This window comes from Corythoichthys intestinalis, chromosome 11 (assembly GCF_030265065.1).
Source record: "Corythoichthys intestinalis isolate RoL2023-P3 chromosome 11, ASM3026506v1, whole genome shotgun sequence".
NCBI lineage: Eukaryota > Metazoa > Chordata > Actinopteri > Syngnathiformes > Syngnathidae > Corythoichthys > Corythoichthys intestinalis.
Window position 1 is genome coordinate 26,843,919 of NC_080405.1, and position 27,732 is coordinate 26,871,650.

General features: G+C 38.5%; 2 protein-coding genes and 2 long non-coding RNA genes across 4 annotated transcripts; all 4 read right to left on the reverse strand.

The window, feature by feature from the left end:
• Positions 1 to 601: 601 nt before the first annotated feature.
• LOC130924390 (uncharacterized) lies at positions 602 to 2,714 on the reverse strand. The gene is made up of 3 exons (XR_009064866.1): positions 2,366 to 2,714; positions 2,250 to 2,300; positions 602 to 1,744 (listed from the first exon to the last, which is right to left on the reverse strand). It is a non-coding gene; the product is annotated as an uncharacterized LOC130924390 (long non-coding RNA).
• Positions 2,715 to 7,654: 4,940 nt separating this feature from the next.
• Positions 7,655 to 16,727, reverse strand: LOC130923617 (fibrinogen-like protein 1). The gene is made up of 7 exons (XM_057849407.1): positions 16,556 to 16,727; positions 16,187 to 16,355; positions 15,795 to 15,954; positions 15,628 to 15,725; positions 14,936 to 15,024; positions 10,372 to 10,559; positions 7,655 to 10,186 (listed from the first exon to the last, which is right to left on the reverse strand). Exons 1-7 carry the CDS (start codon positions 16,622 to 16,624, stop codon positions 9,988 to 9,990), a joined length of 972 nt encoding a protein of 323 aa, XP_057705390.1. The 5' UTR covers positions 16,625 to 16,727; the 3' UTR covers positions 7,655 to 9,987.
• A 2,516-nt stretch (positions 16,728 to 19,243) lies between these two features.
• LOC130923689 (uncharacterized) lies at positions 19,244 to 20,351 on the reverse strand. The gene is made up of 4 exons (XR_009064755.1): positions 20,202 to 20,351; positions 19,967 to 20,086; positions 19,795 to 19,899; positions 19,244 to 19,722 (listed from the first exon to the last, which is right to left on the reverse strand). It is a non-coding gene; the product is annotated as an uncharacterized LOC130923689 (long non-coding RNA).
• Positions 20,352 to 20,532: 181 nt separating this feature from the next.
• Positions 20,533 to 27,484, reverse strand: LOC130924129 (cyclic nucleotide-gated olfactory channel-like). Its single transcript, XM_057850480.1, has 11 exons — positions 27,390 to 27,484; positions 27,128 to 27,217; positions 26,901 to 27,011; positions 26,624 to 26,815; positions 26,436 to 26,543; positions 26,158 to 26,264; positions 25,510 to 26,001; positions 25,130 to 25,404; positions 24,946 to 25,044; positions 24,370 to 24,747; positions 20,533 to 21,515 (listed from the first exon to the last, which is right to left on the reverse strand). Exons 1-11 carry the CDS (start codon positions 27,401 to 27,403, stop codon positions 21,330 to 21,332), a joined length of 2,052 nt encoding a protein of 683 aa, XP_057706463.1. The 5' UTR covers positions 27,404 to 27,484; the 3' UTR covers positions 20,533 to 21,329.
• Between the last annotated feature and the right edge of the window lie 248 nt (positions 27,485 to 27,732).

A 27,732-nucleotide genomic window follows, 5' to 3' on the forward strand; every position in this document is an offset into this window, starting at 1 on the left:
TACTGATCTAAATATGGTAAAGCTAGCCCAAATGTGGCTAAATGAATGATATGTTACTGATTTTTCAAAATAAATGACAAAACGATTTTATTTTCCAGGTGTTGCTGTAAACCGTCAAGTAATTACCCTTCCAAGTGTATACCTGTGTCATCAGGAGATCCCAGACGTGAGAGCCAAACTTGAGGAGGCTGAAGCACTGACAGGGGCATGAATTACATTTAAAAAATCAAACCATAAATTGTAAACAACATTGACACATTTTGCTGTTTAATGTATTCTATTGGTAGATATTTTAATTATATTGCATTCTGAAAAAAATTCAATAGGCCACAATAATAAATGATACCAGATTTATGTTGAATCAGCATCAGCTTTCGCTGTCAGATTGTGACAACATATAAACTAAGTTACACCAAACACACAATGGCACACATCAAAGAACATAAATTTAGTTAGCAACACAAAGTTAGGATAGCAACGGACTAGTGCAACATTGAAAAATGATCGTGGCAGTGGGAAATATGTACAGTGGTACCTCTACATACGATCGCTTCGACACACGAACTTTTCGACATCCGACGTAAAATTTGACTAGCCATTTGTTTCTACATCCGACGACATGCTCGAAATACGACGACAATGGCAGCACCGCAAACGAATGCACGGCGGATTTTCTTGTGTGACAAATCAACACGTTTCAGAAAAGGTTGGTACAGGTGGTGAAACAAGGAAAAAGTTGAAGCTTACCTTCTAAATGAAGATGCAAATGACAGAAAAATATGAGCGTAGGGTGGGCATCCGTGAAATGGCTCAACAATACATCTCCACTTTCCTCCTCCGACCATCGTTCGCCAGTCTTTATAAATTAAGCTGACAATTCTTATTGTGGTAACATCTCCAGAGAAATCGCCAGCTTCGCCACGTTTTCATCATTTCTTTCACAACTTATTCAACACAAAACGCCTGCTGTCTGCCACAATTGACGATGTTCTCAAGAAAGCATTGAAAGCGAAAGTAAACTTTCACCCGCTCCCCTCCCTCTTTGTCACGTCAGCGCCGCGGTGCCTTCAGGTACAGAAAAAAACGTCCGCCTTATTAGAACCCGTTTCGTTACACTATTACAGGAATTATTATTATTATTATATTATTAATCCGATTTTTAGTTATTATTTTTTTGTTTTGCTATATGTAATTGCCATTTGTAATAGTACCAGCAGTATTTTTTAAGGATTTAGTGCAGGTTTTTGGGCTGTGGAACGAATTAATGGAATTATAATGTATTCCTATGGGAAAATCCTGCTCGACATACGACCATTTCGACTTACAAACAAGCTCCTGGAACGGATTAACTTCGTATGTAGAGGTACCACTGTATTTACTCTTTTCTGTAGCATTAAGTGTTCTCTATACAAAGATAATGCATTATCATTAAAATGTGAAGGTATTTTTTCTTTTAAAAATGTGTACTGTATATATGACTAGTTTATGATTTCATCTCATCAAAATTTGCTACATTTATTTCTCCTAAGTCATCATCATCTGATGTCGCAGACAGAAGAAATTCAGCATCTGGCAGGCCTCATAGGATCTCTTCAGTCGTCATCGCTGGACACCGCATCACTTGGGTCATCATATGACTCGACCCACTCTCTCTTGATTTTGAGAAACTGGGTGGCGACTGACTTGCAACGCTTTTTTCATCGTGTTGACGGTTTCCACCGCTTAATTTTTAATGTTTGGCTTCCTGGAGAAAACAAAAAAAAAAAGCACAGCAGCATGAAAATATTGGATGAATCCTAATTTTAATTTAATAATAATTTCTTGGTGATCAAATCATAATGCCCCAGTCAAAGCAGCATCTATTTGATGCTATTGTTCCCTCTTCAAATAGGAAGACCTTGATGTTGAAGTATAATAGTTATTGTTTTAGTGAGATGTATTTGATACATTGGGCCTGGCAGAAGATTGTTTAATATATAGGCTTTATATTTACCCTGTGACAGGCCAAAAAACAACGAGCCAAGGACCTATTTGGTGCTGGGAACATTTGAATTTACATAATACCTATTGATATAGTCATAAAATCACATGAGTAGACCTGTCAGCAAACCTATCTACTTATGGCAGGGCAACAGCAACAACAAAAAAATGTCGCACTTCAACAAACAGGCAGTAGGAGTCCCCCTCGTTTATCAACAGAAATGCATTACATTTTAGAATCATAAAAGTCATTAAGGATCTCTACTTACATATTTGTAAAACCAAGGTTGCATTGTTGTAGGTTTTCAAAGCTGTTGTGGCTGAAATGATGAAAACAATGAGCTGATTGGGGACCTGTATGCATGCTCACAAAAACGGTCCAAACCTTTGCAGGAGAAGTTTTTTTGGACCACTCCTAGAGTCTCGAGTCTTCCTGTGAGCAATTCATCGCTACTCATCGAGATGGCATGACGAATCCCGCGAGTAAAACCCAGAAAAGGCTTGCAATAAATGGCGAGGATAGCGTGGTGCTATATTTCCGTGTTCAGAGTGGTGGCGACACTGACGAAGCTTCCTGGAAGTTACGTCATGAGGTAGCGGTCGGCAGGACGGCGCGTCCCTCGTTGCTATGGTGTTGCTATGGCCATAACTCAAAAACTACGCGGTCAATTATTATTTTTTCTTTTTAATGTGACTTTTTGAGACCACGAATGATGCATTTAATACAATTCAACTGAGTAAAACACTCAAGAGCGAAATCCGAAAAGCTCTTCAGCTGCCCTTTAAACATAACTTATTATTATCACGAGTCACTGCCGACAGACGCAAGGAGGCGATACAATTTTTAAAAAATTAGCGTGTATTGGCCTGCAAATCTGCCCATACAAAGTCGCAGCTGATAGCTGGATAAACAATCCAAAGGAATTGCCTGCATTGGAGTTCGGAAACATCTACAACTACCTCATAAAGTCACCCAGTAAGTTGACCTTTATGAATTACGTGGAATATGTACTGTGTGGAACTAAGAAAACTGGTAGTATATACGAAGTCATTATTTCTGCCGTAACCAGTAATTCGCCTCCAAGCGTTATTTAGCCGTGAACGTGTCACAGCAAAATAACCAACTCCCACCAGCCCAATAATATACTGATTGACCGGTCAGAGCAGTTCACGGCAAAAGACCAATAATGCTTTGCGAGTTGTCGGTTACGGTAATATTACTACTCTATTGAATCCTAGCAGCTAATTGGGTTAAAAAAAAATCGATTAAAGTTTACTCACCAGTAATAAAATGTCAGGTGCAAACGTAAATGTGCCTGGATTTAGGTTCCCACTGGCGAGAATGGTCCACGGAACAGTCTTCTTTTACTGTTCCTCGATTGATTGCTTTCAGCCATTTGCTAGTCCTTTTCTTCTCACGAGGAAGAATGAAAAACTTCAAATGCGGCTCCGAACTCTTCCTTGTGTTACAACCCGCAACACGGCAACTTTGAGTCATTCCGACGGATAAAAAGACCGCAAATAAGACAAAAGTTCAACGCGTTTGTACTACAATGCACGACAGAGCAACTGCTTGTGACTCCTGTTTTGCCCCCATTTCAATATGGCGACGCTTTGTTGTGGCTGGTGACGTAAAAAATGCCCGGCTGTCCGACTGCGAGAATGTGTCTGGAGGAGAGAGCGGAAGCGCGCCGATAACAAATGAGGTTGGAAAAACAGCTTGTTTTGGTGATTGCTTGTTCGGCCTGGTTGCGGCAAACAGTAACCGTTAATCCTGCAATAAAAAAGTAGGTGACACCACCTCTCCGTGCGTTCTCTATATCCAGTGCGACGCTACAATAGATATTCCCGACTGTGCCGTCACGACAGTCGTGGCTATGAACACCTTTCTCGTATCAACGACTATGCAGACGTGGCTTTGTCTAAGCAGGTTTATTAACACTTAAAAGGGTGAAGCTAAAGAAAACAGACAAAACAACACAATCAAAATATGCACAGTATATTAAATCGCATATGTACTGCCCTATCTGTAGCAAACTGCATATGAAAATATGAATAAACAATTGGCAGAGCGCCCAAGACGCCATTTTGCCGACCCTCTAACTCGTGGGTAATTAGCATATCACAAGTTTCATGCTAAGTGAATCTGTCTCACTTTTTTTGCACTGAAGTACACAAAGTTCACATATTTTCGTTTTTAAACACATTTAAACAATACATACCGGCGATGCAACCTCAAATTAAAGGCAAAATGGTCAGAGATGGCGCGAACTGACTACGCCCATCGTCGTGTGAGTCTCTACTGAACAACCTCACTTCCGTGTTGCAGTTTCTTTCAAATAAAGTGCGCATGAGATGCAGTAAATTAAGGCATCCACTAGATGATGCTAATAAGACGTAATAAAAGCAATAAAACTCAGGTATTCAATCACAAAACCCATCAATATTTTATGCATAACAGAACACCGACATTTTGATTGGGTGGGCACGACTCACGTCTGGGTGGGCCGTGCCCACCCCGGCCCCCCCATACATCCGGCCCCGTTGCACGCCCCACTTTTCAGTTTTTTATTTGTTAAAAAAGTTTAAATTATCCAATAAATTTTGTTCCACTTCACGATTGTGTCCCACTTGTTGTTGATTCTTGACAAAAAATTAAAATTTTTATATCTTTATGTTTGAAGCCTGAAATGTGGCGAAAGCTTGCAAGGTTCAAGGGGGCCGAATACTTTTGCAAGGCACTGTAAGTACTGTATTTGTTTACTATTGTGGTGGTCCTTGCCCACACTCCCCTCTGCTGGCTTTTATTGGTATAACACTTCCTGTTTTTGATGTCTGAAATCACTCCAATCTTGGCTCACCTGGAGCGCACCTGCAGCTCATCATCAATCAAGACTGCTCATAAGGATCGGCCTGGACAGCAAGCAGGTGCCAGATGATTCTGCCAGTCACCATTGGTACATCGGCCACCTAAGCTTGTAGTTTGTGACTCTTGTCTTTGAACTTTTAACTAATTCTGTTTTTTGCCATCAGGACACCCACCCATCAAAGCCCTCGCAGCCACAGTCACAGCCATTGATCATTCAACCCACCAGCCGCTCAACACTTTGTCCTTGTGCAATAAATACCACTTCACACTTCATCTGTTTCCAGCTTGCATTTTGGTCCAAATCAACTTTGCCTACCTTGCCTTAACAAATATGACAATAAATCCTCAAGATGGCATTTACATTATTAACATTCTTTCTGTGAGAGGGATCCACGGATAGAAAGACTTGTGACTATATATATTGTGACTAAATATTGCCATCTAGTGTATTTGTTGAGCTTTCAGTAAATGATACTGCAGCCATTCAACCCAAATGCATGATGGGAAGTGGAACCATGACTGTGCGTAGTGCTACCAATTGATATATCTCTGCGTTGGGAAATAACACAAGGTGTTAAGAAAAAGATCAATTGCTACCTTGCATCCCCACATTGCTTCCCATGATATTTCTCTCCCTACCTCCCTAGCCTATTAAAAAAAGGCTCCAAAGGCTGCCAAAATTCACTCTACTCATATTATGCTGCCTTTTATCTCTCTACATAGGTAAAATGGCGCCTTTACAGATTGAGCGCGACAATGCGTGAGTGGGTCGTGCATCGCATACATTAATTGCATTAATATTTTAACGTGACACATTTTCAAAAAAATTAATTACCGTCGTTATCGGGATAAATTTGATAACCCTACCTTAAGCCGAAACTAAAGACACTGGATGAGTGTAACATATTATGTCTGTAACGTTACATACAATTAGAAAACGATTTAATTAAAAAAAAAAATATATATATATATATATATATATATATATATATATATATATATATATATATATATATATTAAAAAAAGGAATGGCCGATATTTTTTTGCGGATTCCGATACTTTGAAAATGACGTGATCGGACATGCCGATCGATCGGGACATCTCTAATTAGTTAACTTCTTTTTATGGCTGGGTTGAAACAAAAGCAGTTGCGGGTTGTCTGTAAATGGGGGTCTCCAAGGTAAAACAGACAAATTAAAAATATTTTGGAGGCTTAATGTGCCATAAAACTGCTTTGGCAGCATATAGACATATAGTTCTATCAAACACAACAGTTCTTTTGGCTTAAAATACAGCAGTTTATTTTAAAGATCGATGCAAGAGCAGAAACTGCTTTTTCAGCGTTGTCTGTGTTTTCTGCCATTTATATATATGGCGGAAAACACGGACTTGAAGTTCCGGTCTGAGACCCCCCAATTTGGCCAAATTTCAAATTGTCCGATATGCATGTGTGATACATCATTGCAAAGCTTAAAATCTCAATTATCTGGGGGAAGAAATACTTGAACCGGGGGGCATTTAAAAAAAAAAAAAAATACAGCAAAACCCTTTCTAGAAGGGAGAGCACACGAGAGCAGAATTACAGACGCCATGACTTTAACAAGACATTATCGAGTACTTACCTTGTTTCGATCCAAAAACTCCATGTAGCGTGTATCACCGAGTGTCAAGACACAGCTGAGAATGGCCACAGCTGGATTTTTGGGGGATTTTATGGGTGAAACATGGCAATATAACAAGGGTCGGGATGCAGAAATCGCAGACATCAAGGAGTGGTCGAGATTTTCTTTTTCATATATTTACCCTTTTAAATGTTTTTTTTTTTTCCAATTTTTCTTTGTTTGGATCGATTATTTATTATCTAACATATCGGAGAAAATGCGACAGTATAAAAAAAAAAAAAATACAATTAATCGATAGTTATGAGGTAGATATCCGAGACTTTTTTGCAGACGCCATTTTTTTATATTGTGACGTAATTTGTTTAAAAGTTTAAAATATGCGAGTGAATAATTTTTTTTGCACGAGCATGATGGTTGCCTTGAGTCAGGTTTATGGGTGTGTAGGGGTGTATGTCCTCAATTGTGTGTGGGGGAGTGTGTCATTTGTGGTATACAGTATGTGCCAGGTTTTTGGTCATGTTTTGTTTTGTATACAGTAATTACTCTTGTAGGGATTTAATCAATGCATGTGATGGGATGAAAGGGAAAGACAACCTTTGGGTGAAGTTACATGATGTTCTTCTTTGTAGTACATTATGCTGGCTCTTGTCAAAAACAGTTGCATTCAACAGTGATTAAGGAGTGGCATTCAATAGTGATTTCATCTTGATGATACTGGGAAATATATATTTGAATAGAAAGGTAACTAGCATGACGCAGCACTGGGCAGTCATCCTTCCTCTCGGCCTCAATAGAGAACAAAGGACCTTCTTGAGGTATATAAGTTAAGTGGGATGGGGCTTGATCTATTTTTTTCCCCACTTGCGAGAATAGTTTTGTAAGAGTAGACAGGAGACATCTGAGTGAAATACAGCTTCAACTTGTTGAAACTGAACGAACATGTCCTTCATCATTTTTACACCGCCCGCCGCCTTGTGGAGAGTCCTCATGGAACTCGCCTGGTCTCATAAATTCAAAACATACAAGCTTTCAAGTAGACGCAACTCAAATTATTAACTTCTTTTAAATAAATTATTATTTTGAGTATTCCTAACACATTTTATCAATAATATCATGAACTTGATTAAATGAGTGAATGTTTAGCTCAGTTATCTCCTCGATCCACTCCCATTGTGGTGGCCACAATTTGGCCCCCACTTGGTTGAAGTTATAAATAGCACGAAGAGGCAATGGTCATATGGTATGTTTTATTGCTAAATCCTGCTATAATGTACTGTATACATAAAAAGATCACACGTTTGTGTATAGCTCATTTATCCTGAAAGTATTTTATGCTTTATACTGTATGTTTTATGCGGTTGTGTGTTGTTGATTTTATTGAAGTTGCAAAAATGTATAGGCTGGTCTTGCATTAGGTGACATTTTGAACATATGAATTCATTTTCATAGAATGATTAATAAATGTTTAGAACAGGGGTGTCCAAACTTTTTGCAAAGGGGGCCACATTTGGTGTGGTAAAAATGTGTGGGGCCGACCTTGGCTGACGTCCTTTACGTAGAACAATATATCTAAGCAAATTTTAGCAAGCCATTCTGTGTGTCACATTTGCTTTATTATTATTATTTTTAATTAATAATTTCAACAATCTCGCAACTAGCCTTTGTGGCGTTCGACTGTCGGTATCTTGCTGCTGTGAAATTAAACTAGCTTCAAGTTGCTTCAATTTCTCAATGCGTATCTTCCCTGTAATCTTGTGGTACATGTCAGCGTGTCTTGTTTGGTAATATCGCCTCACATTGAACTCTTTAAAAACAGCGACTGTCTCTTTGTAAATGAGGCAGACACAGTTGTGGGTATTTTAGTGAAGAAATAGTCCAATTTCCACCTATCCATGAAGCGTCGGCTGTCGCAGTCAACTTTTTTGTTGTTGTTGTTGATTGTTGCCATTTTAGAAAATTGGAAGTCAAGTGTCACACGGGGTAACATTGCTTAGAGTGCTGCTGCCTTTTAGTGGGTAAATTTAGTGTGTAAGATACATCATATGCTGGTAGTAGTACTGATGACCAATTTAATAAGTCTGTGTGCGGGCCAGACGTTATTGATCTATGACAGAGGCTGGGGGCCGGATGAAATTTGACCACGGGCCGCATTTGGCCCCCGGGCCGCACTTTGGACATGTCTGGTTTAGAATTTTGAAATGGTTTGTGCATATTGACAGTGTGGGGGAAAACCTCCCAAAAAAGACCGAAGCACTGAGTGGTGGCAGTGAACGCCTCATATTTTACGCTTTTTAGCAATCAAATAATGTTTTCATAAGACAGCCAATTAGCCTAATGCTAACTAACAATGCAAAAACGCATAGAGAAGCTAGCAAATAGCACAGTTGTCAATGGGCTATAAACATTTAAGCAAAGGTTATTCGATTACAAATGGAAGTCTGTAAGAGATTCTTGTAATTTTCGTTCATTTCAATTAAAAAAGATTGTTTGAGATACAAGTGTTTTACAATACGATGATGGACCAAATTAAACTTGTATTGCAATGCACTGCTGTGGTTTAATCCACCAAAGTTTGACCATAGACTTCATAATGTATTGACGGGTCAGATCGGTCATGCACTGCGCCTCTCATTCAAGTAAGGGGCCGACCACATAAGGAGGAGCTATTCACAAACATAGGCACACAGCGATCTAACGCCGGATTTCTGTTGAAAAAGTACGAAAGCTGTACCGCATACAAACAGGAAGGATTGTCTCAGAAGTGATTTGTTCGAGGATTCAAGGTAATTAATATATTTTTCGTACCATGCATGCATTCTGAAACGTTGTGAAAAAAATCAACGGGAGAAATGATCCGATACCGCATTGGCATCATAGTTTGCAATATATGCGTAAAATAAACACTAACTGCATGTTTTTTTTGTTTCTTTTAACCAAGAATCGAGACTGTTTTACGTTCATATCTCTTAAGAATTCAGGGATTTAAGCATTTATTCACTATAATTTTCACCGGAAAAGCTCTGTTCAGATCAGGCGGCCGCTAGCTACATTTACAAACGGACAAGCATTGTACTTCAACATATTTACGTAAAATAAATGCTAACTGCCCGTTTTTTATTTTTCTTATAACCAAGAATCGAGACTGTTTTTTTGTCCATATCTATAAAGAATTTGGGAATCCAAGCATTTATTCACAAGAATTTTCACTGGAAAAGCTCTGTTTACATCAGGCGGCCGCTAGCTACATTTACAAACAAACTAGCATTGTACTTTGACATATTTACGTAAAATAAATGCTAACTGCACATTTTTTTTGTTTTTTGTTTTGGTTTTCACCAAGAATCCAGACTGTTTTACGTCCATATCTATAAAGAATTCGGGGATTTAAACATTTTATTCACAAGAATTTTATTTGTGATTCCACTCGGTCAGCTTTGACGGCCTTGCCAACAATCCAGGCCCCCTATTTATCGGCCCCGTGTCCCATCAATACATTATGAAGTCTATGGTTTGACTTAAGTTGCGGGATCTCTGCGAACAACATTGGGGTCATCCAAAGGGTCAATTTTGAAGTTATCAGGTCGAAGTTTCATGATGCTGGTTTTCAGGGAATACCACCATCCTCTCCAAGTGTACCACACCACACCATCATCTGTCACTGCACTGTAGTACCCATATGCGTAGTACCTGCCATTGAGATGGGCTGAGTGGCACCTGGGTAGATGAAAAATAAGGATAAATAAAACATGTTCCAGTAGCCTAGCAACCTAGCTTTATTGTCAGGCAAAGCAGAACTCAGCAAATATGTATGTATGTCTGCATTCCACCAGCAGCAGATCTCTGCTGTGTGACAACACAAACATATAATGTATATGCATTGAGACAGTTGATTAGCCTACTTGTTGAACCACCAGCCGCCTTTATCTTCCTCTGCACAATTTCCTTCGTACTTGTCATTATCCTTGTCATATGTGCTGAATGGCGCGCCCTGATGACTGGCCCAGTCTGACACACCAGCCTCGTAATTCCCAGAAAGAGCATCTCCTGCTGTTCCAGTATATGCACCGAAAGTCAGTCTGTAGTGATCCTGCAAAGGGCAGAAACTAATGTATCTGCATGTATGTGGGAAAATAATACATCTGCGAAATTTTATCAGATTAACGGCAACAAAACATATAGCTGGGTCGATGCCAGTACACTGGTGGCCAAAAGTATTGGCGCGCCTGCAATTCTGTCAGATAATGCTCAATTTCTCTCAGAAAATGATTGCAATTACAAATGCTTTGGTAATAGTTTCTTCATTTATTTTGCTTGCAATGAAAAAACACAAAAGAGAATGAAAAAAATAAATTAAATCATTATCATTTTACACAAAACTCCAAAAATTAGTTGGACAAAAGTATTAGCACCCTCAGCCTGATACTTGGTAGCACAACCTTTGCACAACATAACTGCAAACAACCACTTCCAGTATCCATCAATGTGTTTCTTACAATGCTCTGCTGGAATTTTATACCATTCTTCTTTGGCCAACTGCTCCAGGTCTCTGAGATTTGAAGGCTTCCATCTCCAAACTGCCATTTTCAGATCTCTCCACAGGCATTCTATGGGATTCAGGTCTGGACTCCCCTAGGTCTTTTTGAAGTGTGTTTTGGGTAACTGTCCTGCTGGAAGACCCATGACCTCTGAGGGAGACCCAGCTTTCTCACACGGGGCCCTACATTATGCTGTAAAATTTGTTGGTAGTCTTCAGGCTTCATAATGCCATGCACACGGTCAAGCAGTCCAGTGCTAGAGGCATCAAAGCAACCCCAAAACCTCCGCCATGTTTGACTGTGGGGACTGTGTTCTTTTCTTTGAAGGCCTCGTTTTTTTCCCCTGTAAACTCTATGTTGATAACTTTTCCCAAAAAGCTCTACTTTTGTCTCATCTGACCAGAGAACATTGTTCCAAAACGTTTTTGGCTTTCTCAGGTAAGTTTTGGCAAACTCCAACCTGGCTTTTGTATGTCTCTCGGTCAGAAGTGGGGTCTTCCTGGGTATCCTACCATAGAGTCCCTTATAGTACGGGTTGACACTGTTGTACCCTTGGACTGCAGGAAAGCTTGAACTTGTTTGGATGTTAGTCGAGGTTCTTTATCCACCATCCACACAATCTTTCGTTGAAATCTCTCGTCAATTTTTATTTTCTGTCCACATCCAGGGAGGTAAAGCCACAGTGCCATGGGATTTATACTTATGATGACACTGCACACGGTAGACACAGGAACATTCATGTCTTTGGAGATAGACTTGTAGCCTTGAGATTGCCCATGGTTCCTCACAATTTTGCTTCTCAATTTCTCAGGCAATTCTTTGGTCTTCTTTCTTTTCTCCATGCTCAATGTGGTACACGCAAGGACACAGGACAGAAGCTGTGTCAACTTTAATCCATTTTAACTGGCTGCAAGTGTGATGTAGTTATTGCCAACAGCTGTTATGTGCCACTGGTAAGTAACAGGTGCTGTTAATTACACAAATTACAGAAGCATCACAGGATTTTTCAAAGGGTGCCAATACTTTTGTCTCACCCATTTTTGGAGTTTTGTGTAAATATGATGATTCATTTTTTTCCATTCTCTTTTGTGTTTTTTCATTGCAAGCAAAATACATGAAGATATTACTAACAAAGCATTTGTAACTGCAATCATTTTCTGGGAGAAATTGATTATCTGATCTATAAATTATCTTATTAATATTATTATCTTATCTTATTGATTATTATTATAAAATTATCTGACAGAATTGCAGGAGTGCCAATACTTTTGGCCAGCAGTGTAATTGATTTATAATATGTCCTAAGATTCTGTCATAATGAGCTTGTAACTGCTAACCAAGTCATCTCTGATTTACTTGCTCATAATGTTTTGAATTAGTTAAATAAAATGTAGCACATCCAGATTCATATTCATAGGTTTGTAGATTCAATAGGTTTATGGATATATTTTTCCTTTATTCTATTATATCATAGATGTAAACGGGGAACAAATACTAAAGTTCTGCATGTTCACATTACCCCCAGTGAATAAATTTAAGGTTACACACTATGATGTTTGTAAAGTGGTGGTAATTCAAGAGCTGCCAACCACTAGACGTTGAGGCTTAAGTTGTAGAAGCTGTGAAACCTCGTCTCTATTACCTTGGAGAAAATGTGGCCTGTCATGTCATGTCATTCCCTGTTTTATTTTGAAGGCTTCACCCTCCTCGTGTCTGTGTACTTGCCCTTCCTCTGGTCACCTAATCACCTATTGTTTCCACCTGTTCCCCATTACCTCCTGTGTATATATTGCCTTAGTTTCCCTTGTCCAGTGCAGAAGTGTCTTTTTCTACTCAAGTAAGTCACAGCAGCCTTTTGTCATAACTTTCATAGTAATCCTGTATATTTATCCTTCATTTGGAGTGCTTTGTGTATGAAAATTTTGATCATAGTAATCCTGACTTTGTCCTCTTTTTGGAGCATTTTATGTTGTTACCTTTCCTCCCTTTTGGAGTGCTTTGTGTTTGAACTTTTTTTGTTTCTAGTCATCCTGACTCATTCCTCCGTTGGAGCGCTTTCTGTTTGTACTTTTCTCATCCCCGCATGTCAGCAGAAGAACCTCTGTTTTCAAAATAAAAGTTTTTTTGCCCGAAACTCCGCAACTGAGTCCACCTCATCGTCTCGGTCTGACATGGCCAATGGGGTACAATTTGTTGTTTTATGTGAATTTTATTTCACTGAATTTTGAATTTTGTTTTTGTCATTTTTTATGTAAATTTCATATTGTTTACATTTACAAGCTAATCTAGATCTGTATGTGGCGGAAAACACTCAGGTGATTTGAAGTTCCGCTCTGAGACCCCCAATTTAGCCAACTTTCAAAATTGTCCGATATGCATTTGTGATACATCATTGGAAAGCTTAAAATCTCATTTTTGGGGGGAAAGAAAAATTTTGAACAGGAAGGCATTTTTTTTTTTTTTTTTTTTTTTTAATGTTTTTTAAACAGTAAAACCCTACCTGGAGGTGAGAGCAGAATTACAGACGCCATGACTTTAACGAGATATTATCGCGTACTTACCTTGTTTTGATCCAAAAGCTCCATGTCGCATGTATCACTGAGTGTCAAGACACAGCTGTGAATGGCCACAGCTGGGTTTTTTGGGGGATTTTATGGGTGAAACATAGTAAAATAACAAGGGTCGCGATGCAAAAATCGCAGACATCAAGGAGTGGTCGAGATTTTCTTTTTCATATATTTACCCTTTTAAACGTTTTTTTTTTTTTCCCTTTTTTTTTTTTGTTTGGATCGATTATTTATCATCAAACATAAGGACTGTAGTGGGCATTTCCCTCTACTGTCATTTAAATCTATCTATGCTGGCCTCACTCCGAAGCGTCTACTTTTTCCAAAGCTAGACAGCTAGTGAACAATGCCTTAATAATCAGACTTCTTCCTTTTTCATCTGATTTATTAATAAAATGGCCTCAAACCATTGTCCTCTTCAGACCGTCGTAAAACAACAAAAAGAAGTACACAAGCATTGCATTAGCAACAACGTTAGCTTAGCACGCTATACAGGTTCACTAAACATAAACGAAAAGCGTCTCATACAAAAATATAACATTTCGCTTACTAACATAATATGTACATTCTTTACAACAACCATACTTGAATCTTGTCCAAGGATCATATAAGCACAACATTACAACGTAGGCGTCAGCCCGAGACGTCGTGCAGCCATATTGAACTGGCAAAAAAAACAATAAACCATGTCGCAAAGCGACCACAAGAGTTCGTTGTTAGACAGCACAAAAAGCCTTGCTGTAAATTTTACCAAAAGGCAGAATACTGTCTGAGCAGGACATGTGCGTTAATTGCGTCAAATATTTTAACGTGATTAATTTAAAAAATTAATTACCGCCCGTTAACGCGTTAATTTTGACAGCCCTAATATATATATATATATATATTTATTTTAAACGAAATATGAGACATCAATTAATGAGTCTAAGCTAAAAACGACAGACATTTTGAATAATAAATATAATTAATTACCTTTTTATGGCTGGGGTGAAACAAAAGCGGTTGCGCGACGTCTGTAAACGGGGGTTTACAGGGTAAAACTGAAAAATTAAAAATAGTTTGGGCGCTTTATGCGCTATGAATCTGCTATGGCAGCATATAGACATATTGATCTATCAAACAAAACAGTTGTTTTGGCTTAAAATACAGCAGTTTCTTTTAAAGAGGAGTGCAAGAGCAGAAACTGCTTTTTCAGTCTTGTCTGTGTTTTCCACCATGTTTTATTTGTCTAGTTCTGATGGTGTTGGGGATCATTATTCTGGCAAGCTGATGACCTTTTGCATAAATCAATGATTGTTAAAATCCAAGAACAATGTTGAGCCTTGAATAAACCTCTAAGGGAGTAACAGAGCTATTAATACCTTTTCATCTGCAACTTTGAAGTTGTTGTAGTCAGCATAGCGTTGGTTACCATCAAAGTCTTCCAGATAAATCCTTAGTGTGTAATTGCCTGGAACAATAGATGATATTAATTTATCGGAATATCAGATGAAGCCGGAAAAGATGAATGGATGGATGGATGAGAAGCTTGAAGGAAACATATACTTGTTTCACAATTTAGTTTCTATTTATTTCAAAAGGGTTTTTGCCTTTCTGTTCAAAATGCACAAAAGATCAGGAATTAAAGCACACTTCACATCCACTCTGGTAGAAACCTTTCATCTCATTCCACTTCCCCTTGCAGCAGAATACTGCCTTTGTTAGTAGGAAAACCGAGGACAGGCTACGTTTTAGTAGCTTTTACAAAAAAAAACAAATAATTTAATGGAATACAAAAACATTAAGAATTTAAAAAAAATGTATACAGTGTAAAAAAAAAAAAAAAAAAAAAATACACATAAAATACTAGCAGCTGAGATTGCCAGAACCTTTAAAATATATATATATATATAAATATGTATATATATATATAAAGTAAAAAAAACAGCAAAATACAAGCTAAAACGTTACAGCGCTTCAGTATACTGTATATACAGTATACTGTAAATTTGACAGTACTATTTTTTTCAACTGTAAATCATGGTGGATAAGGACCAATGGTCGAAATACCAACCTTGTGCAGTGATAGAATGCAGGTTCTGATTCCCAAGCCAAAATTCTCCAAGGTCTGAAACCATGTTTCCAAATCCATTCTTATAATCCACCCATGATCTAGATAACGGATAGATCGTTATTTATCCTGGTTTTAATTGTTATTTCATCAATGAGACGACAACAGACCTGTTAAATGTTTCTGCTCCATTGACCCTTCTTTGCATAACAGTCCAACCACCTCCGTCACTCATATCACAGTACACTCTAATTGGATTAATGGAGACATGGGGTTGGATGTTGTAGAAACCACTGACTTTTGAGCCAGAAATGTAGAGTTGGGAACAGTCTGTCAATATAATAATAGAAAAAAAATATTGTATATACTGAAAAAGACACACTGTTGAAGTCAAAAGTTTACATATACTATATAAAAAGATGCATTTACACATGAATTCGAACATGAATAAGGAAAATGTCAAACAATAAGAAACCGCATAAGGGTCTTTAATAGTGTACGGTTTCAACAATAGTATAATAGCTAAATGGCTGTCTTTTTTTATATAGTTTTGCCACCTAACCTTTGTGGTTTGTTTCGAGGATCTTGACGACTTTTGTATTTGCCTCGTTTTTAGCTTGGTTAAAAAGTCTTAGTCTTTGTAGGAGGAGGTCTTGTTTTTGAAGTTGACTTTTCAGAAGCTTTTCCCGTTCCCTCAGCCTTGCCACTTCCTCATCGCATTGGTCTGATGCCTGCACAAGCGTTTAAGAATAGCTGAAAATATTCTGACAATGAAAATACTTTAATTTTTTGGTCATGGATATACAGTATATTAATATTAATATGGACACACACACTCAATCAGAGCAATCTGATCTCAAGGTTTCAGGCTCCAGCTCAAAGTGACACAAATACACACTTATAATTCTTGAGTATATAAAGCAAAACTTACACGGATGGAATGACAGCAAATTAGGAAGACCATCAAATGAATACCATGCAGTCGGAGTAGTACAGCCATCTTCTGTGTGTTGTAAATAAAACATGAAAACCCTAAAGTGCACAGACCTCTGTAATGTTTTTGGTTTACTAGCTCTTCCCAAAACTTTGAACATAACAAAGCCGAGGCCAGGACACTGACGAAATTCCTGATTATCTGCAGTGATAAAACCTTAGAAGTATGCAGGAAATATCAAGAACAGATGTGAACTTGTCAATCCTTTTAAAGACTGCAGACGAGGAACTATGTTTGAAAGAGTTGATAATAGAAACAATAGAAAGGATATGACTTGTTTAATAAGATGGGGGCCATTAGACCTAACGATAGTGAAATATGCGTACCCCATTAAAGTCCTTGGTTTCCATTTTGACTGCATGGGAGATGCTGGGCTGGCAACGGTTGATCACAATGAAATATGAGCATTCACATCCAGTCCTCCCAGTTTAAATTAACTGCACATCTATCATTGTAAATGGCAAGCAATGAGTTAAATACTATGGCGAAAAAAACAACTTTAAAATGTTATTGGGGTTGATAACTAAACTATTTCTGTTTCTATCAAGTTTGATTATTTTTATTTTTTTTACCATATGTTAAACTACATAACCGAAAATGTGATGCCCACATACAGTACATGGTTGCCAGGTCTTTATGAGGTTGAATTAATTATTTTTTTTTTTTTAATATACTGTAATTTTCAGACTATAAACTGCTACTTTTTTCCCCCTCATTTTCAATCCTGCGGCTTATAGTCCAGTACAGCTTATTTGTTGATTTATTTGGGTTAATAGGTAGCACTTTATTGGACAGCGGCGTCATATGACGGTCATAATTATGACATGACACTATATGGGCATTAATGAATGCATACAACAGAGGTCACTAAGTGTCATCCGGAAAATTATATCACTGACTCCATTTATGTCCAGCTCGAATCTGTTTCATCCATTCAAAAGTGAGATAATTTGCCGGATAACACCAAATGACATCTGTTATAAGCATTCAGTAATGCTCATGACAGTGTCACATCATAATTATGATTATCTAATGAGAGTCTTATGGTGCCACTGTCAAATAAAGTTTTACTAAATACCATAACTTGCTATTAATGAAACAACTGGAACAGTAACTGAAGAAATAATTAGCACAGAACATGAATTTTGATGGTTATTTACATCTGTAGCACTGCAATGCATGCTAGGAGGCATGTTGAACAACAACAGTGTTGACAGCACATGGCAGTAGAGGTTGACTCTCTCGTCTAAGTGAGCAGTGATGACCAAATGAAGCTTCTTGAAGCAATGAATCTTTGCAGCCAATTGGTTCAAAGCTTCATGGTGGTTCATTTGGTCTTATGACTGTCGTATGATGCCACTGTCAAACCATGTGTTACCGGTTAATAACTTTGGATGTAAATACCCCATAATACAGTGAGGACAGCTACAGCTTGTAGTCCATTGCGGCTTGCCTATGAACAAATGTCATTTTTGTGTCAAATTTGATGGGTGGCGGCTTATAGTCAGGTGTGCCTTATAGTACGAAAATTACCGTTCAACATAAGCTAAGCGCTTAAACGCTTTGCCTATTTATTTATCTGATTCAATTTAAGGTAGTACATCGGGTACATTATTCTAAAGTAAGATTGTCCAGAATCTTTTCAGAAATCAGCCCTTTGTGTGATAGGTGTAAGCTGGTGGATGCAACACTGATCCATATGTTTTGGTTATGTCCGAGCTTAGAAATATTTTGGAAGGGTATTTTTGAAGCCCTCTCCCTAGTGTTTGGGGTCGGAATCACACTTGATCCTTTAATATCAATATTTGGAGTTTTACCGGAGGGTCTGCGGCTGCCTACTTGGGGGTGTAGGGTTATTGCATTTACCACCCTTCTGTTTGGTTCTTTTGAGGTGGAAGGAGGCTGCCCCACCCACAACATCGCATTGGATAAGGGATGTGCTGATGAACCTTAGGCTCGAGAAAATTAGATATATTCTTCGCGGTTCTGAAAAGAAATTTTACAGTACATGGGGACCTTTTCTTTCATTCTTTGATAACACCGCTACACAAGTACAGGAATGACATATGCACTGTTACTGTACATTGTTAATTTAGCTATGGGGGATGGGCAATAGTATGGTCGCTTTCCATGCTGCTCCTATTTGGACATTTGAACGTATTGCACTGTATTTTGATTCTGTAACTATTATGTATTGAGAGTGATGGCGCGGAAGAACTTTCTATGGCTCTCTGGACATTTACGATTAGACTTGGACTTCATGGTTGGCTGTGTTTGATAACTTAGAGTGAAACATTAATTTTTTAAATTTTTTTTTTAAGTTTGGGGAGGGGGGGTGTTCTGTATTTTTGTAAAACCAATAAAAAGAAATTTGAAAGAAAGAAAAAAAAGAAATGAGTCCAAATCTCAGTTTATTGTTGTTAAAGAAAATGTAATTAGCATTGTACAACAAATAATTAATAGAAACAGATACATACAGCACTGAGAAAAGTAGTTTACCCTTTTTCAAGCAGGAAAAGTAGAACATGTATTTTGCTACCATCACCCCTCTAGAAAATTTAAATAAAATCACAAACTAAGTTTCTGGTACATCTTTACCCCCGTGTTCCAAATACATTTACGTTAAGTTAAAGACTTCCTAATACAATGACCAAACTAGACTGTTGTTCTTGATTGGTTCATCATATAAATATTTAAAAAATACTGCCAAAGTAAATTTTTATACCTATGAGTCCTCAAACAAAGAGACATATACTGTACGAGTTTGGGAAAATTGCATTGGAAAGAATAGAAGCAACATTTTAGAAATACTGCATTTATTGTTCTAGTACTGATTCTAAGAGTCAATTAATTGACATGTCAGAGACTAGTAATGAAGTCAAGTATGTGGTACAAAAAGAAATAGAGCTTTCACGCAATTGAAATGCCGTTATGAAAAAGAAAGCTGAAGGTCTTCCATGTTTGTTGGTACAGCTTCTGTCTTCACATTTTAGAAGAGGGGTCTTGAAGAACAATGATTCATGGATGTGTTGAATCCTTGTATCTTAGTGACAGTTACTCAGGTAACTGTGTGTGTCTCTTTTTTTCCTATGTTCTGTCAGCTTCTGCCAACAAATGAGAAGATTGCATTCTTAATTACACTTCAGAAACGACGACTTCACATTCAGTATAATTACCACTGCCACTACCGCTGGTAGTTTCTTCAGTCATATCTCAGGGTCATCTGGTTGTAGATCATCAGACTTCTTATAGTAATATTGTTGATCAGGAGGGCCAAACCGCTAAATTCAAACAGGCATAAAATTACACTTCTAACCCAAATGTTAAGAGATAAAAGCCTCAATGCACCTTGTCAGGCCACATGAAGCTAATGAAAAGAATGATGGGAAGTCCAACAGCAAAAACATAGACACCCCAGAGCCATGGACGCTGATGTGTGGCCAAGAGGAGACTTTCTATGAGGCTGAACTGCAACAAACATGAATACATATAAACACACTATAACGCACAAATGTATCTCAATTGGGTAGTGGGACTGTCTTGGATTTGTGATATTTATAAGGAGAATGATGACAGGGTTTACCTGTTTTGCTGCAGACACTGGTACCACACTGGCTGCTATCAATACAATGCAAAGCTCCATCTGTGGAACACACTCAAACACTCTGCACACAGTCTAAACAGCCACAACACTTATTAGAGCAAAGTCACAGACAGACCATTAGAAGTCTATACCTTTTCACAGGACACGGTCAGTCAACTACTGGATTCTTCCGGAAACGTGGGTGGACTTTGATCGTTAGTACTCAACGGCAGTTATGGCTAAAGCGCATGCCATTCTCCAAGTAATATAAAGAACTTTTTCGTCATGTGGTTTTAGGGTCTTTATTTTGACACTTAGTGCAATTTACAGGACATAGACAAAATTTAACATAATGAATATTCATTTTTTAAATTTGATTTTTATTATTTAGTATTAAAACTTCATTTGTCTAGTAACTTACATACGTATATAATACTAATAAACCAAATACTACTTATTTAGAAGCTGTTGTGGTTCTAGAAAGTTTAAGGGCAGCAAGAGGTTTTCAAACGTAGCTTTCACAGTTAAGTATGATATCCATTCCCTTAACATTGTTATTATTATTTTACAGGCTTTAGTGATGATATGCTGCGCTAACACACGGCACTAAGTACAAGCAAAACAGCTACAGTTTTACATATTGGAACTCTGTGCCATCAGGAGGACGAAGACCAAAATTCTTCATAATAATCCACCCTATATAATTGTCCTATGCATTCAAGCTTAACGAAATGGCTCACTAATTAAGTATCTTTACTTAAATCTGAACTCAAATAACCCTATCTAATGCAAGCATTTCGAACGAACTAAGACTGCCCAATGAAATGCATTCAAGCTATTGTTTAGTGATCCGTGGAACGATATATCACAACGCGTACATCACCCTATGTTAACCCCACATGACGGCCATAAAATACAAATAGATAAATTAAACACCGATGTGTATACATTCCTAGAATACGCCTATCAAATTTCATTCCGATCAGTCCACGAATAACGAAGGAGTAGCATTTTTAGTTAAGTTTCTCAATAAGCAAAAGAAGAACAAGAACAAGAAAGGTGACCTTTTGAGCCTGCCTCAAGGTGATCTAAAAAGAATTGGAATTTGAACTTCTTTCCAAGGATTAGTTAGAGCCGAATATTTATTTGGCTTCGCATTCCGTCGCCACCAGAGGCGCTGTCATTGCAGTCTATGTCTGACAGAAAACCACTGCCAGTGGTTACTGAGGTGATGTTGTGCTCGAGGGCTGTCATGCGCTGTTTCATTCGAAGCTGAGCAGAGTTGAACTCACTCTGGAGGCGTGCCAAACATGTCTGTAAATTAAGGAATATAGTGACGTCGTAGGAAAATAAATTTCATAAAATACAGTGATACCTTGACTTACGGGCCCACTCAATGGCCCTATCGCAAAGCCCCGCCCCCTTGTAAAACTCAGTCAAACCAAGGCTCCTTTCAAATAGCGTATCACACGAATGCTATTTTTAGACCGGGACGTGGGACATTATAGACAAGCCCTCGCTTAAAACCCATGTTATTTCTGCTTGTTTTCTCCGGTAATCTTTAAAAAAAGAACATGCCAATCAAACACTGCTGCTATGGAACTTGTAGAACCGACTCTAGACAATACGACATATGAAGGACGTTTTCTTCATACGTTTGCCGAAACCAAAGGACAAAATGTGAAGAATGGATCAATTTGCGTGGATGTCCAAAAGGCCAGCAAGGTGAAGCCATTCACATTTCATATGCAGTAAACATTTTGTGAGGGGCCATGGTGCTACAGAGGATAAAGAGGTAAGCAATTTTTATATTTTTACTTATTTTTTTAGCGTGGCGTTTTGCCGTGCTGCTTCTGTCTGACAATGAATGACCTGAAAAAAATTAATATGGTATCTGACTGCCACTGTTACCTTTTTCTACTGATAAAAAAACAACTTTAGTAAGGAGGAAGAGTAAATAAGTTATAGAATTAAGGTGTGTTATTAATGAAAAAATTAAAAGTGTCCGTTGGCTGTCACTGAGTAAGACAACCAGAGGATATGATATATATATGAAAGACAGGGCATATGGTGGTAAAGGATAGATTGTTGAAACAGGAGGATGTGATTGTCAGTGGCGTAAGGCATTGCACACAAGAAAAAAGTGTCTATAAAAAAGCTAACTCTGGAGCAGGTCGGCTCTTTTTCAGCCCTCGACACTTAAGCCATCTCCTTAACTGAACATTTGTATGTTCTTGCACATCTTTACCAGTGAATTTGGCACTTGTGACATCATTTTCGGACAGAATTGGTAGGTTTACCTCAGTAAACATCTTGTTCGAACACTATTTCCATTCATTTGCTATTAGGGACAAACGGGAGGTTGTCCCACCTAGCAACAATTGCTAACGTCATGAATATTAATGAGCAAAGTGACATGTTGCTTGCTGTACGCCATTCTGTCAGTTACAGTGATTGAGTGAACAAAGGATTTATAGATGATGTGAAGCAGTGGCGAGCACAAAAGTTTTGCTCTTGCAAAACTGAATGTATAACTTTCAACACGCCTTCCATGATGAATGCCGTTGAGCTCAACTCTGGCGCTATGGCTTCCTTTTTTTTTTTTTTTTTTTTTTTTTTTTTTTCAAAACACATTAAAAATCTCAGATATCCGATAACAGGCTCAACTTCTAAAAACATTTTAGTTCTGTTGTAAGAACTAGATTTTTCCAGCTCCATCTCTCGGCAAATAACCATTCTTTTACATACAGTTGGACTTTATTTATCATCTTTGGATAATATTTAAAGTTGCATCATAAACATACAGTACTTCTGCAACATGAATACGGCGTAAATAAATGCTTAACGGCACGTGGAAGACTCAGTGAGAGAGAACTTTCCTTCGTGTGCGTCCATGACCAAACGTAAGTACATAATTCATTTATTTTGAGAAGTTATTTGGTGTTTACTTTGTAATCGCTGCATTCGCAGCCGTTTGTAATGTTACACGCATGCGCTGAACCGCAAAGTTGTAATTTCTGATGGGGTACAAAATCTGACAGCACACTGGCCCAGTACCAACAATTAAGTGAGTTTTACGAATAGGTCAGTACTGACGTAGATTTGAAAATATGGAAACAAATATGGAGATGAATCTGACACAGTTTCCGTGTTTAAGTGGATAAAATAATTGCTGTCAGTGGTTTCGACTCAATAATAGCTTGCGGCAATTATTTGGGAGAAGAAAGAACTACAAAAGTTATAAAGAAGAAAAAAAAAACTGCAAATGCTCACTCTTTTGAACCATGAACTTCAGTTCAAAATGTTCAGTTATGAACTAAGAACTGATCAGTTCATTTTTAAATTTGTGAGCTGCAATTTGAACTACTTCGTGTAGAAAATTAATTTTCCCAGCACTGATGTTATGAAAAAAATTTTTTTTTTTTTTTACAAATCGATCATTAACTTAGCTTTGAGCAAGCATATGTGTCCTTGGGTGACTGTCTTGATATTTAGTGGTTTATGTGGTCGACGACAGAGCCTTATCCATAGCATGCATTTGGCGAGCCTTTTTTTAGGTTTTTAAAAAGGCACGAAAAAAATTTCTCCCCCAAATCTTTTTTTCTTTCTTTCTTTTTCCCTTCAGGAATGACAAATCCAACAACACACAGCATTTATATGTGTTTACAATTAATTCAACCCGAAAAGAAAAGGGCAGACGGGAGAAGCCGAAGCTTATTGAGACCCGCCCCCAGTATACCATAGGACGCAGAAAATATCGTATAACAATTTTTAAGGCTTTTTTAAAGGCTTTTAAAAAGGCACGAAAAAAATTTCTCCCCCCAATCTTTCAGGATACCTGGTATCGGAATTACAGGTACCCAACGCACAGCATTAAACTATCAGGTTTTTGCTATTTTAAAGTTAGAAAATAGATGTTTTATGTCACCACCGCACAGCATTCCGATGCAACTCTACAGCTAGGTGTCCGACTGTTGTGATTTGGGGGTGTGGTTTTATGATAGGTCCATTGACTTTTCCCCAAAAAAACGGACTTTTACAGTGAGGCACCTGAAACGATCTGAGTGGTCAGATTATGTGACATTTTCTGCCTTCTTTTCAAGAGTTAGAGCACTAATAAATCAAGGTAATACTGTGTAAGTGAATTGGTTCTTTGGTGGCAACTGACCTGTAGTCGATCCATACTAGTCTCTAGCCTATCAACCTTCTCCTCCAGCTCCTCCCCGGCAGACACACTGACTTCTTCCAGGAGCCCCTCCTTCAGCAAAATATCCCGACCCCTCTGCTCGAGTTGCGCCCTGGCGTGGGGGAACTCCTGTAGCGCATCCATCAGGTCTTGTTTTGAAAGGCAGAAAAGGTCAGAGTATCCAAGACTGCGAATATTAGCTGTACGTCTGTTGCCCATTTTGCTGCCGCTGATATTTAGGATGCTTATTTCTCCGAAACAGCTACCCGCTGTGAGGACAGCTAGCTGGGTCTCTCCATCTTCTCCCACCACAGCGAGACGACCATCTTTGATTATATACATCTCCTTACCCACATCTCCCTTGGAAAAAGGAAAATTAACTATGAAATGTTAATAACAATTATACAGTAATTATAGTGTAGTTCCCATCGACCGTTCTCCTTTCACTGCTAGCCCATTAACATCTTAGTGGGTAAACCATGTATGTATCAATATTTTTGGAGCGTAAAAATGTCAAAACTGGCTTCTAAACCTTGCTTTAAACCATTTCCAACATACCTTTCTACAGATGTAGTCCCCTGGACTGAAAACCTGTGGTCGAAGCTTGAGCACCAACTCTACCAAAAGACCAGCCTCACAGTCTTGGAAAATACGAACCTACAATGCACATATACAAGCACAAACATTTCTTTTCTATACGTGATGGATGCAGCATTTTGCACTCCATACAGTAAGTCTTTACTTTCTTCAGTGTGTCCAGGTGAACATTGATTGCAATCTCTGCTCTTAGTTTACTGGGTAAGCTTCTGAGCACTTCCTGTTCATCGATCGTCTTCTTATTAGTCCAGAGGTAGTCGAACCACCGCATGACACGTTGCTCTAACACCTTGTTGACATGCCGGAAGTGCATGTAATTTTTCAGCGAATCAACACGAGCCTGAAAGCCTGCTCTCGTGGCATTCATATTCGATATCATGGCTCCGATATTCCCAACAATGGAGGCAAAAATTAGAATGCCTACCTGGAACAGAAAACAAATAGATGAAGCAGCAGCTTTAGAATCACAATATTTCATAAAATTTCTGTCATAATAACATTATAAATTACTGAATAACTAATAACCTACCAGAAAGTCAAATATCAGAAAGAGATACTCCTCATCTCTCACAGGAGGTGGAGTCTCTCCAATGGTTGTCAGCGTTAAAGTGGACCAGTACAAGCAGTATATATAGCTTCTTGTCAGGGAGGCAAACTCTGGATCTGAGGCATTGGGATATACCCAAGAGTCAGAGCCCAGTCCCAAAGCTTTAGAGAAGCTGTAGTATCCACAGGCATTCCAGTGGATGATCACCAAAATGTATACAACGAGTTTACAGATGCGAAAGGTATTTGGGTAGCCTGTTCTTGTTTCGGTACGTTCGAAGAATTCAAACAGCCGTGGTAGACGAAGCAGGCGATTGAATCGAAGAAGGGGCGTGTGACTGACTCCAAAAGTCAAATACAACAGATCAGTGGGAAGGATGGAGCAGATGTCAAGCTTACACTGTAAGGTTCGAATATAGGTTTCCCTTAAACGGTGCCCATCTTTCACCATCAGTCCTTGCTCTAAGAAACCTTCAGAAATATACAAAATTAGATTCTTATATGAAACCAGTCGTACATTTTCAAGCAATTTGGAGAGCACGTCAAGGCTTAAACTGCACAACACTGACAAAATCTCTTGGTCCTAGCAATCTGCATCATTTCACTTCAATTTTAATTGTTGAGTACCTGTGTGGAGACGTACAGCTATATCGAGGATGTAGATTCCATCGCAGATGTAGTCCATGACTAGCCAAACCAAAACATTCCTCATCTGCAGCTCATCAAAACAGGCCCTACAAAATCAGATACATACACCCACACATTGCTAAAGGAAACACGATGGACGACGATACCATAACGAAGCAATTACAGAGTTACTATTGATAGTTTATTCTGGTCATAAGAAAACTGAATCACTTCATACTAGACAATAAGTGAAGAAACCACCTTAAACTGTTTCCAACCTGACAACTAATATAGTCCAGTTATAAAAAACAGCAGGACCAATCACCATCAGCCAGTGGTAATATACATCATCTGAAGGGGCTAAAATGACATTGTTACACTTCCTCCTGAAATAGAGAATAATAAAGAGTGAACCAATTTATAGGTTTAATTCTAAACACTAATCACATGGATGTGTTCTTCTAACTTTTTTTTTGTGCGTCTCTTTTCAATGTCTGTATCAGAGCCATTTTGGCTCTGACTGTAGCGGCTGGGTGGGGCGTGTGTGTCCAAGTGGGCGGGTCCCCGAAAACGCTCCAAAAAAGAATCAGGCCGCTCAGTCTCCTCAGACACGCTCTTCTGAGCCCATTCTCTTAAAGTCATCACCATATTCACTATCCTAAAATCCCAAACCAATAAATACAAATTTATTCAAGACACCCAAAATATCTTTATCAATGTTGTTAAATATCAATCACTTCTACCTAGAGAGAGCACCTCGGCCACGGAGGGAATTCTGAGAGTTGCCATCTCTCTGGTCAATAGAAGCCATTCTCTCTAGTTCTGAAGAAGAGTCATCACACATCGACTGCCCTCTATAAATTGAACATAGTGTTAAGGATGCCAGTAGAACATATGTGGTCTTTGCACACACATGCTTGTGAGGCCACACAAAATTTAGCAGGTGCGCTATGCATGCGTGTGTGTGTACCTGCTAAGTGGGCTATCAACATGATCGCTCTCCTCCTCTTCCCATGTTTTCACTGATAACCTGTGAGAATCGTGAGCTGGATGTGGCATACTGCACGCAAATCCATGTACAATAGTTGCATTTGATCATTACAGTCAATCATTATCATTCAGTTTGTCAAATAGAAAAATAAACGGCCATTCTGTAGCATACATCAAATAGCAACAGGCTGTGTAGTTTTTTTTACATTATGAAGGGAGGCAAAGAAAGGACATCAACACACCTGGTACATTTCATGATATCCGAGTGTTCAGCTCTTGAAGATATCTTCCATCTATCATCGATATGTACTATGTGGATTCCGGCAGCACTGATCGTGAAGACTATTTCTGAAAATGGTGAAGAAGTGTAACATCTCCTTGATCACATGACACTCGAGCATTGACAAAATAATTGTTTAAAATGCAAATAGTGTGTATGTGCATGTGTTCATGTCTACTCATCTGAATTCAAGAGCATCGTTTGAAGTGGCCGCTGAACCACAAGTGTGCCTCCATCACCCGATTGCAGAGGGAGGTGTGATTATGCGCACATCCGCAGACAGTAGGGTGGCCGTTTCCACAACA